This window comes from Epargyreus clarus, unplaced genomic scaffold, assembly GCF_041222505.1.
Source record: "Epargyreus clarus isolate Ecla_fem2 unplaced genomic scaffold, WU_Ecla_fem_2.2 ptg000012l, whole genome shotgun sequence".
Taxonomy (NCBI): Eukaryota; Metazoa; Arthropoda; class Insecta; order Lepidoptera; family Hesperiidae; genus Epargyreus; species Epargyreus clarus.
The window spans coordinates 8,691,595-8,703,073 of record NW_027332220.1 but is presented as its reverse complement, the minus strand read 5'-3'; the positions used below and the strand labels follow the sequence as shown (position 1 = coordinate 8,703,073).

At 35.4% G+C, this 11,479-nt stretch overlaps 2 protein-coding genes across 2 annotated transcripts; both read left to right on the top strand.

The window, feature by feature from the left end:
* Positions 1–255: 255 nt before the first annotated feature.
* unc-45 (unc-45 myosin chaperone) lies at positions 256–3,484 on the top strand. The gene has a single exon (XM_073078443.1). It carries the CDS (start codon positions 438–440, stop codon positions 3,267–3,269), a length of 2,832 nt encoding a protein of 943 aa, XP_072934544.1. The 5' UTR covers positions 256–437; the 3' UTR covers positions 3,270–3,484.
* Positions 3,485–4,492: 1,008 nt separating this feature from the next.
* Positions 4,493–8,863, top strand: LOC140746334 (uncharacterized). Its single transcript, XM_073078442.1, has 2 exons — positions 4,493–4,644; positions 5,122–8,863. Exons 1-2 carry the CDS (start codon positions 4,623–4,625, stop codon positions 7,746–7,748), a joined length of 2,649 nt encoding a protein of 882 aa, XP_072934543.1. The 5' UTR covers positions 4,493–4,622; the 3' UTR covers positions 7,749–8,863.
* The last annotated feature ends 2,616 nt before the right edge of the window (positions 8,864–11,479 follow it).

The window sequence follows — 11,479 nt, the reverse complement described above, 5'->3', positions numbered from 1 at the left end:
GACAACTATGACTATGAAAATGACATTACAGACATTATTAGAAAGTAGTGTTCAAATACCATATCTATTTTTTACTTAACTTTTGATTCATAATTAAAAATAGTCATTTATTTCACTTTTTTGATACAAAAAAACAAACAAGTGAAACACATTTCAAATCTTAACATATCTGCAATGACAGTATATGCACATTCATATGCTTATAACTTCGATCAACTGTATTTTTTATTTTTCAAAGTTGTGAAATTTAATATTTGGAACGTCACATGTTACTTCATATTGGGGTAGGGTAGGTATATTCATTTCAAGCAACCCAGTTGGTGAATAAAAATACATTTTCTATTTTGGAACGCACTCTAACATGTACGAGATTGTGCCAGAAGTTTCCTCGTGGGTATATAAGTTTCGCGGGCACTAATTTAATTAGTAAAAATAAAATGGGTGTTCACAACGAAGAAGCGGAAAACTACAAAAATAAGGGCAATGAAGCCTTCAAATCCAACAACTATGAAGAAGCAATATCCCTTTACACGAAGGCGATTAATATCGCGGAGAAGGACTCCCGCGACATGGCTACATACCTGAAAAACCGCGCGGCGGCGTATCTCAAGTTAAACGAGTATGATAAGGTTATAAAGGACTGTGATGAATCACTGAAGATAATACCGGAGGATCCGAAAACGCTGTTCCGCCGTTCTCAGGCACTAGAGAGCGTCGGAAGGTTTGAAGAAGCTTACAGAGATGCCAAAACTATATTCACTGTTGAACCCACAAATAAGGCAGTGCAACCGATTCTATCACGGTTGCATGCTATAGTGCAGGAAAAGGCGCGACAGAGCGCCCAAACCAGTAACAAAGTGGAGCAGATGTTTAAAATTGCATTTGAGATTAGTGAGGACAAGGAGAAGCGTGAAAAGGCAATGGCCAATCTACTCGTGCTAGCTAAAGAGAACACCGGAGCTGACATTATGTTGAAGAGTGGTGTAGTGCACAAGATCCAACAACTGGCAAAGTCTGAGAAGAACAAGGACATATATGTGAACTCGATCAGAGTCATTGGACAGTTGTGCAAGAGAAGTATTGAAAGGACAAAAGAAATTATTAAAATAGTCGGCATCCCTTGGTTCCTGGAGATTATTGACAGTGACTACGAGGAGAGAGTCAGTGCAGCCCAGTACTGTTTACAAGTAATTTTGAACACATTTTCGGGAATGGATACAAAGAAGGACTCCAAACCGGATACTAAATTATGTGAACAAAATAATACAGAAATAGATACTCTACTTACTTGTCTAACTTACTCTATAACTAATAGAGTGATTACTGGACTTGCAAGAGATGCTATAATGGAGTTGATATTAAGAAACTGTCATTATGATGCTATAAATTGGGCAGAGAGATTTGTAGAGATCAGGGGTGTACAGAGATTACTTGAAGTGTGCAGTGAATTGGAGGAGTACAAATATGAGTCAGCTATGAACATATCTCCGTCATCCCGAACCATTGCAGCTGCTTGTCTTGCTAGGATCTATGAAAACATGTACTATGACCAAGCAAGAGAGAGATTTAATAATCAAGTTGATGAATTTGTTAAGGACAAGTTGCTATCCCCAGATCTTGAATCAAAAGTGAGAGTTACAGTTGCAATAACATCCCTTTTAAGAGGACCACTTGATGTTGGGAATTATGTCATTTCCAAAGATGGTATTTTGGAGATGATCCTAGTGATGGCTCAGACTGAAGATACACTACAGCAAAAGGTGGCTTGTGAATGCTTGATTGCGGCTGCATCAAAGAAGGATAAAGCCAAAACCATTATCAATAAGGGTGCTGAAATCTTGAAGAAATTGTACACATGCAAAGATGATGCAGTGAGAGTCAGAGCTTTAGTAGGGCTCTGCAAAATTGGTAGCTTTGGAGGTGATGATGCATCTATACGTCCATTTGCAGATGGTTCCACCAAGAAGTTAGCTGAAGCCTGTAGAAGATTTTTGGTCAATCCTGCCAAGGAGAAGGATATGCGGAAATGGGCTGCGGAGGGTCTTTCATATCTTACATTAGATGCTGATGTTAAGGAAAAATTAGTTGATGATAAAGCTGCTATCCAAGCTCTTATAGAACTAGCAAAGACTGGAGATCAGTCTTGTCTATATGGTGTAGTGACAACACTGGTCAATCTATGCAATGCATATGAAAAACAAGAAGTAATGCCTGAGATGGTAGAACTTGCCAAGTTTGCTAAACATCACATACCAGAGCAACATGAATTAGATGATCCTGATTTTGTTAATAAAAGATTAACAATTTTGTGTAAAGCAGGAGTTACATCTGGTCTAGTGGCTTTATCAAAAACTGATAGCCACAATTCAAGAGAGTTGATTGCAAGAGTTTTTAATGCAATTTGCAGTCTGCAAGAATTAAGAGGAGTTGTTGTTCAACAAGGAGGAGCAAAGGTGTTAATACCAATGGCATTGGAAGGCACAAATAATGGCAAAAAGCAAGCTGCTCAAGCTCTTGCCAGAATTGGAATAACTATCAATCCTGAAGTAGCTTTCCCTGGCCAAAGAAATCTGGAAGTAGTGAGACCTCTACTGGCTTTATTACATCCTGATTGCAGTGCTTTGGAGAATTTTGAAGCACTTATGGCGCTATGTAATTTAGCGGGCATGAATGAAACAACCAGGAATAGAATATTAAAAGAAGGAGGTCTTTCAAAAATAGAACATTATTTATATGAAGATCATATGATGCTTTCAAGAGCGGCTATTCAATGTATTTGCAATTTACTTCAGTCAGAAGATGTAATAAAGACTTATGAGGGAAATAATGACAAAACAAAATATGTATATCTGTTGTGTCAAGAAGAAGATGTTGATACAGTAATGGCTGCTGCTGGTGCTTTATGTATACTAACTTCAGCAAGCAAAGTATGTTGCAGAAAATTGTTAGATTTAGAATCTTGGTTAGAATCATTAAGGTGCCTCTTGGCTAATCCTGTTAAAGAAATACAATACAGAGGAGTTTATATGTTGTACAATATTATATCCGGGGACCAAGATATTGCTGCCAAAATTTTTGAAACTGATGTAATGGAAATATTGATGGCCCTAACAAGACTGCCTAATCCTGAAGAGGCCAGAACAAAAGAATATGCCCAAAAATGTCTGGACGCCGCTGAAAAGTTGGGAGTTATTAGAAAACCAGATGAAGGTATTATTAGAGGGGCAATTGAGGAAAATGGACCGAATTCTGAAGATGAGGCAGAGTAAATGTAATTAACACTTATTTTATGTGTTGGAATTGCTTGACCACATAAACTACAGGAACCAACACTATATTATTATAGTCTAACATAATTTATAAGAATAGTTGATAAATATATTTGGATGGTATTAAAATAGGTAAAATAATTATATTGTGAGTGTAATTGATGTTTCTAAATTTTATTAAATTGAATTAATTCTATTAAATTCTGTTTCTTTTTTTTACCGTTTTTTATTCATTAACGATTGATTTTCCTGGATGATTTTTACAAGTTGTTTGATTTTGGAATGTTATAGCTTTACTTCTAATACTTAATTTATTTTTCATTAAAAATTAGGTATGTTTAATATTAAATTGTAGTAATATTGTGTACTGAATACTATTTGTATTGGTCTTTGGCCTTCAATCATGATTGAAGTTACAAAAGAAATTGCAATTCCATTCAAATTTCCACCTATTAAGTAGTAGTAATAGTAGTAAGTGGCTAAGTGGTAACTGCTGTCAATGGACATCTGTAGCAACAAAAAATACTGTAGTGAAAAAATTTCCTTAGGTTTTGTTATTTTAAAATACTAATGTAGTGTTTTAAAAATGCCTTTTTTATAAAGAGCGGGTTAGACTATTTTTGCTTATTGAAGAAAAAACGATGATAAAGTTTCTGCTTTAAAAATTTCCAAACAATCAATGGTAACGATTATAACTCCGCATGAAAGAGCAGTATTGAAGCTGAGCGAAGCGTAATCGTATGTAATAATATCATACAAAAAAATCTTTAAAAAATACGTAGTTGATACTTTAAGTTGTTGCGTATTGGAGTTTTACTGGGTAGTTAGATTTTATTAACGTTATTTTAATAAAATAAAATGTCGAAAATTTTCGTATAAAATAAATATATCCCGTCTTATAATTAATAATTATTATTTATAGTAATACTATGGAGTGGGGTTGGATACCGCAGGCTCGTTCTTTCTAGTTTGTTTGACTTTCTGAGCGCTTGGTTCGTTTCGTTACGTTCTCTATTTCTACCATTTCCAGTGTTTCTACCATTTTAAATTAATAAATAAAGTGTAATGGTAGCTTTTATAAAAAAATGTAGACCGGTTTTTGCATAAAATAATGCAATATTTTATTTAAAATTAATGAAATAAACCTTCTTTGGTGTTAATTAATCGGAAATATTTGTAATAATATTTAAATATTCAATTTAAAATAATTTGGTAGAAAAAAATTTAAGCGTCTATCCTATTTTCAGAACTGACATATTAAGAACCTTTTAAAATGACAGCTTGATTTGGTTTGGTTTCCGCTACTGTGCTATTGTGCTATTTTTTAGTTTTTGATACTGTAAATTTCAGAAAATGTCTATTTCTACTGCTACAGGTACATGAACAAATTAAATACTCACTTAATTGACTTCAACTTTGTATAATAATACATATTTTATACCAAACATGATGGAAGAGTGTTTTCGGAGCAATGCCATGGAATCCCATATGGCGGTCCATACTCCACATGATTTGGTGACGCTATTTAGTAAATTGATGTATTGGCCCTAGGTTTTACATAGATATATGTTAGAAATCGGCCTTTTTGTGCGTAAATTAGAGGTTAAACTAGTACTTCGTTGACCGTTAGGTTACGATTATATTCTACTTTTGACGATCTTCCTGACGTTTATATTGACGACGCACGTAGACTACTCCTTCATGTTGGGCAGGCCTGCATCGTAACTGCCTTCGCTGTAATCAAAGTGTCGTATAAGCAATTGAACATAATATAATAAACATTTTATTTATGTTCCATTTCTTTAATTCTTGTGTATAAAAAAAGTAACACACTGGTTTCTTGGATTTTCAGACGAGAGGACAGAGGGCGATGATGACACATCACAGGAAAGCCACCCCAAGGATGATAGCAGTGACTCTGAAAATGAAGAGGTGTCTCAAAATCAAAATGGTGTCTCTCCAGTTCCAGAAGTGCATGAAATAACTAGTGATGATGAGGATTGTGTAGTGACTAATGATGATGAGTCATCAAATTCTAGTACTGATTCAAATGAAAGTTCAGATTCATCTCAGCAAAGCAATAAAGAAGATGAGAAACAAAAGGAAGAAGAACCTTTAGAAAATGGAGGGGAGGAGTCAGATGTGGAGGAGGTTAGTGTGGAGGATCCCTTGAACCAAACCTCAAGTAAGGCAAAGCCTATTGTAGTTAATGACACTAAAGGACTAGCAGAGCTTGCCTCTAAACAATCCAAATCAAATGATGAACAAAACAAGGAGCCAACAGTAGTCATTATTGACACAAATTCCATTTTATCTGGGAAAGGACCTACTCCTGTTCAGAACAAACCAAACACAACTAGTGCGATTGAAGCACGCAACTTGTGTCAAAGTATAGCAGCTCGAGGGACAACCATCACTCCAGTGAAAGCTGCTACCTCCACACGTAACAGCACTCCACCAGCCCCAGTGCCTAATATACTGCCCTCTCTCACTGATGACATGTTTGTTGTGGAAGCCCCTTCATTCATTGTTCCTTATGTTTATGAAAAACCATCCCTGAAACCATTCAGGGAGTTTGTTGATAAATTAGGCAAGGAATTGGAGGAACTTAAATTGAAGGAGGATCAGGAACGATTGGCAAAGGAAACTGCTGAAAAGGAAAGAAAAGATAAAGAAAGGAGAGAGAAAATTGAAAGGGGAGAGGCAGTAGAAGATGAACTTCCAAATGATGATGCAAAAATGGCTGATGATGTTAAAACAGAAGAGAAAGAGCGGAAAGCAGAGAAAAAACAAAAACGCAGAAAGAGACATGAGGAAGATGATGACTCATGGGACGGGGAGTCTACGAGTGAAACAGAAGATGAAGCCATCAGCGATGACGACACTGTTATCATTAAGGAAAAAGATGATTCCATTGAAACGATGAAGGACCCAATAACACAGATAACTAAAAGTGTTGGTGGCAAGTCAGATAGCTATTTCGATTGCTCCCTAGGACAATTTTTTATTAATATTGGACTCAATTTAGTTCAGGAATATGTTCAAAGTGATCTGTTGAAGCAACAGAACCGTAAATTATATAAAGAAAAGAAATCAGGACGTAGTACTAAAGCTACTGAATCTGCTATAGTATCACTCACTCAGAACTTAGAATTTAGTAAGAGGACTAATGCTCCATATGCGTTGCAACAAAAGAGATGCGAATTTTGTAGTTTTAAAACAGAGTCTTTATTAGTAATGGCTCATCACTTAGAGGCACCTCATATGAAAAATAATATATACAAATGTAATACATGTCCGTTTGAAATACGTAGCCCCCATGATATCCTGTTTCATATGGAGGCTGAACATAATATAAGAGGGAGGTTGGAAAGGGCACCAGCATATCAACAATGTCCTAGCTGCCACTTTGAAGATAACAGTAAGACAAAGCTGGTGCGCCATCTGATAGCTTGTGCTAAGAAGTTTAAACCAGATTTTAATTTAGGCCCACCATTAGAGTGGGAGCCTCCAGCAAAAATACCAAAGTTGACTAGGGCACGTAATAATGCCGTAGGACCATATCAAAGCAATTTCAGCCGCTCACAAGTTGGTATGAGCAACTTGGGGCGGCCTCCTCTCAGTATGACAAACTCTTTAATGCCAAGTGCGCCCGTTCTAGGGAGACCGCGTGGACGCCCGCCGATGTCCACGCCTACAAGGGCCCCAGTATCAGGAGTGCCTATTTTACGCAGTGGTGTGATGATTATGCACAATAATCCTCCAACTGGAGCTACAATTTCTAATTACTCTCTCATACAAAATAACCAAGGCAATAATCACGCGTCAGCTACACCGAAAATTTCCATAACACCCCTACCTCGTGCTCCACAGCCTTCTTCATCACAATCTTCACAAAATTCAAAAGCATCATTTGTTATTTGTGAAATCTGTGATGGATACATAAAAGACTTGGAACAGCTGAGAAACCACATGCAGTGGATACACAAAGTCAAGATTCATCCAAAGATGATTTACAACAGGCCACCTCTCAATTGCCAGAAATGCCAGTTCAGGTTCTTTACTGACCAGGGCCTCGAAAGACATTTGTTGGGTTCTCATGGACTAGTGACCAGCTCCATGCAGGAAGCTGCTAACAAGGGTAAAGATGCAGGCAGGTGCCCAGTTTGTGGCAGGGTGTATCAGTGGAAACTCCTGAACCATGTGTCTAGAGATCATAACATGACATTAAAACCAGCACATTTGTCATACAAATGTACAGTTTGTACTGCTACATTTGGGATGTACAAACAGTTTGAAAACCATGTTTATTCCGCGCACAGTGTTGTTGCTAAACGTGTTATGGATAAAAATAAGACTAGTACTTCAAAGCCTAATGATACTGATCCATTGCTCAAGCCTTTGAAAATCAGTGATGAAATCACAATCATACCACAACCTACAAAGTCGACAGTGACAATCACAGCAAAAGGCAAATAACGTTAATTGTAGGGGAGTGTGAAAGCTGTAACAGCAGCTCATACCATATGTACCCAGCCCGCTTTACACTTCCGCAGATTCAAGCAGTATTGTGTAAATAACCCTAAGCTACATAATATCATTCTTATTTAAAATATATTAATTTTGGGAAGCAGAGATATAGTGACAGTTTAGGTAGTTATAATGCTAAGTGTGAATGTTATTTTTATTGAAAAATACAAATCAACTACATACATAACATAGAATAAGTTGTAAATTTTTCAATGTATAAATTTGCCACATAGATATTCAAAAACATGTATTTTGTGATTTACATGATGATAATATCGCTATCCTACTGTACTCTGTATTTGTGAATTGTGTGCTGTCCTGATATTTTTTTTGTAAGTCACAAAAGAATAATGATAATATCTGTTATTAATATTTAATTAAAGATCTGTATTGTCACTATACAATAGTTAGTTGAAATACATGGATGCAACACCTAGCCATTAGTAATATTATCCATGAATAATAATTTATTGTCTTTTGAATAATTCACCTGTTTTCTGGGACTATCATCAGATTTAATGTTTGTCTATTTAGTTAAAAATACTTGAAGATTGTACTTGAAATCATCAATATGTAAAAAAGGACCTAGGTAGACATTGTAATGTATATTAAACTGAATACAATCATGTAAGGTAATATTAAGTTAAATATTTTAGAATAAGTTAGATCTAGATTTTGGAATTATGAACACATTACGCACCACCCACCATAAACACACGTGTTTTTGGATACAAAGTTATGTAACACATCAGTCATGTTAATTACTGATCTCAGGATGACTGACGTGTTAATTTGGTAAAAGTTTACTAAATTGTTAACGTACTTATAGAACTGAGGATGACGTATTTTTTTATTTAATAAAAGACCATTGTATTTTTAATTTTATTGCGCATTAACTTTGATGAAGAGTGCTGACAAGGCAGAAGAATCTTGTTAAATTATTAAGTGAATAAATGGCCTTCTTTTATCATAAGAATGCTTTTTAGGAAATTGTTGCTCGATTTCCTACAGGTGATTGTCAATGTCCCCTTTATTTTCCCAAAATAAAATAATATCTAAAAATAGCATTCATGTTATTTTCAACACCTTTTCCATTTTTTAATGTAATAGGTTCTTATTGTTAAAACAAATTTACCACTACTCCCGTCTACGCCGCCATAGTAACTGATTTACATACAGCTACTAATCTATGCATACAGCCAGCAATATCTTAAGTTCCTATAGGAGTAATACTAGAAGAAAAATAATACCTAATACCTACTAATTGCTATTTAAAATATTTATGTGAACCTAATTTTGTGTTCTATATCATCAATTCTTATAATACTTTAATAGAATATAATAATTATAAGAAATACAAATATCATAACGAAGACGTCTCTAGTCGCCTAGAATTTTATCATCACCGCGGCCATTTTGTTTTTGTGTCGTCGAGTTCGTCATCTATCTATTTACTTATTACTACTAGGTATCTATATGTTGCATTGAGATTATTTTTGATATTGCTACTACTTTTTTCTAGATAAAAAAGACAAAAGCATTATTTTATGGTAGTAAGGTATATATTTAATTATTAATACTAACTTCCCTCTTTTAAGTAAGTATATTATTAAGAAGGTCAGCGTCGTAGTTAGGGTCATGTACGCCCTTGGCAAGATTTGAACTTTGCGCCCTGTAATTTAAAAAATCGTGACGACTTTTAGCTACTAATTTTTTAATACACTACTATTTTTATTTTTTCATCGAAATACACCCCCCGGAACATTTTGAGTCTCGTACCAGCACCGAGATACTATACTATTGAAGGGTATATACTTACGTATTTAGTAATTATTAATTTCTTATCGTAATCTTAATATCTCATATCGTTTCAATCATTTCACTGAAATATGTATATTATACTATTACTACCAGTGTTACGTACATACACTTGTTTCTGTCTAATAACAGTGCTACTCACTTCTGCGTTTGCAGGGTTTGGTCATTGACTATGGTAAGGAATTTATAAGAGGTATTCCAACGGCTTTTTATATATAACTCTAATCCTAGCGGTATCCGGAAGTGCCCACTTATTATCAAATAGACTGCCTGGTCAGGAAAATAAGCTAGAAAAATACCAAGGATTCGCCAACGAACACTATTCTATAACCCGAAACTGCGAATAACTTTGGCGAAGTGTGGTCGTTAAGAATAATCCGGGATATTTATTTTAGCACTGAAGGGTTATTAATTCGTTATTTTAAAGCGCGGATTACTATGGCCTATTCCCCTTTCACTGTAAGGTGACATGGGACATGGGAAATAATAAAAATGGGTTGATGACGCCTCGAGGATTAAATTTGTTACCCCTTATTACAAACATTAGGTATCTACCATTAAAAAAATAAGTATTATCTTACTCCTGAATTCTGAAGCAACGGCAACGCTTGCCGATGATTCATGAGCAACGGAGTCAAAGCCAGGTTCCCCGGTCCCCTTTCAGGGGAGGCTAGCTTGACTCTGTTCCAGAAAACAAAATGGGATTTCAGGGGGAATAATTATTCTTGGTGGTGCTTTCCCTGTTTATGTTAGAAAAGTTTTATCGAGACATTCTCATAAGAAGTGAGCTATTGAAATACATAATATGTATTATGTCAGCCATCTGAAATATTTATAAGCTAACACCTGAGCTGGAAAGTTACAGATATTACAATAAGAATAAAATACATAAAAATTGTTTGTTGAAATTGGTATTGTAAATATCAATCGTTCAAAGGACGCACCGCTAAATTCGACGGCGTCCGTTGCAACACAAAATTTGCGTCGTGCATTGGCATTGAAGTACCTACTTGAAAAATGGTTTTCATATTTTTTGGCACGCAATGCTCTGCCGTAACGATCAATGCTCAGCGGCGCGTTGTAGCAGCGCACCCAAAGAGTAAAATAATATGAGCGCACCTCAATGTCTTATGTGTATTGGACCTAAGAAAGATAAAAAAATCGAGTATTCGGTCTCCTTCATACTAGTATTTGAAGCGTAGGCGTTCGTACGCGCAACGCAGAAGCTCCCACAACGTCGTGTGTAAGTACGCTGTAGCGTCAAGCACAATCGTTGTTGAATAGCAGAAATAACGTGTTATTTAATTACGACAAATTATTAATGTTTTGGTAAATTGTAAATTGTTACTGCCGATATAGGTTACTATACTCTTTGATGCTTACATTACCATTAGGTAATCAATTTCACAAGGAATCAAGGAAGGAATACAAATTCTATCATGGGTTTCATTTTCAACACGCTTTTATTAGCTTGGGTTGTATGTATGTATGTAACTAAGTAACGGAACGTTTGAACACGATTTCTATTCACTATAAAGGTTCAGTTTAATTCAAAATTTTGAAGAATTATCAAAAACCAATGACAATACACGATTTTAATAATTTTGTGCCATTGTCCTCATCGATATCCTCAGGATTAACAATTTTTGAGGCGATATTGTTCGAGCCCCTTAGAGAAAGTTCATCGCAATGTTACTAGATTGCAACAATTATTACTTTTTAGTTTCAATTACTGTTATAGCGTGATTTTGAGTTTATAATAATAATGTTATTTCCGTAACTAAAATTTTCTGAAACTCACACACACACATATATACATATAATGCCCTCTTATAGAATGATTTTTAGGATTCCGTACTCAA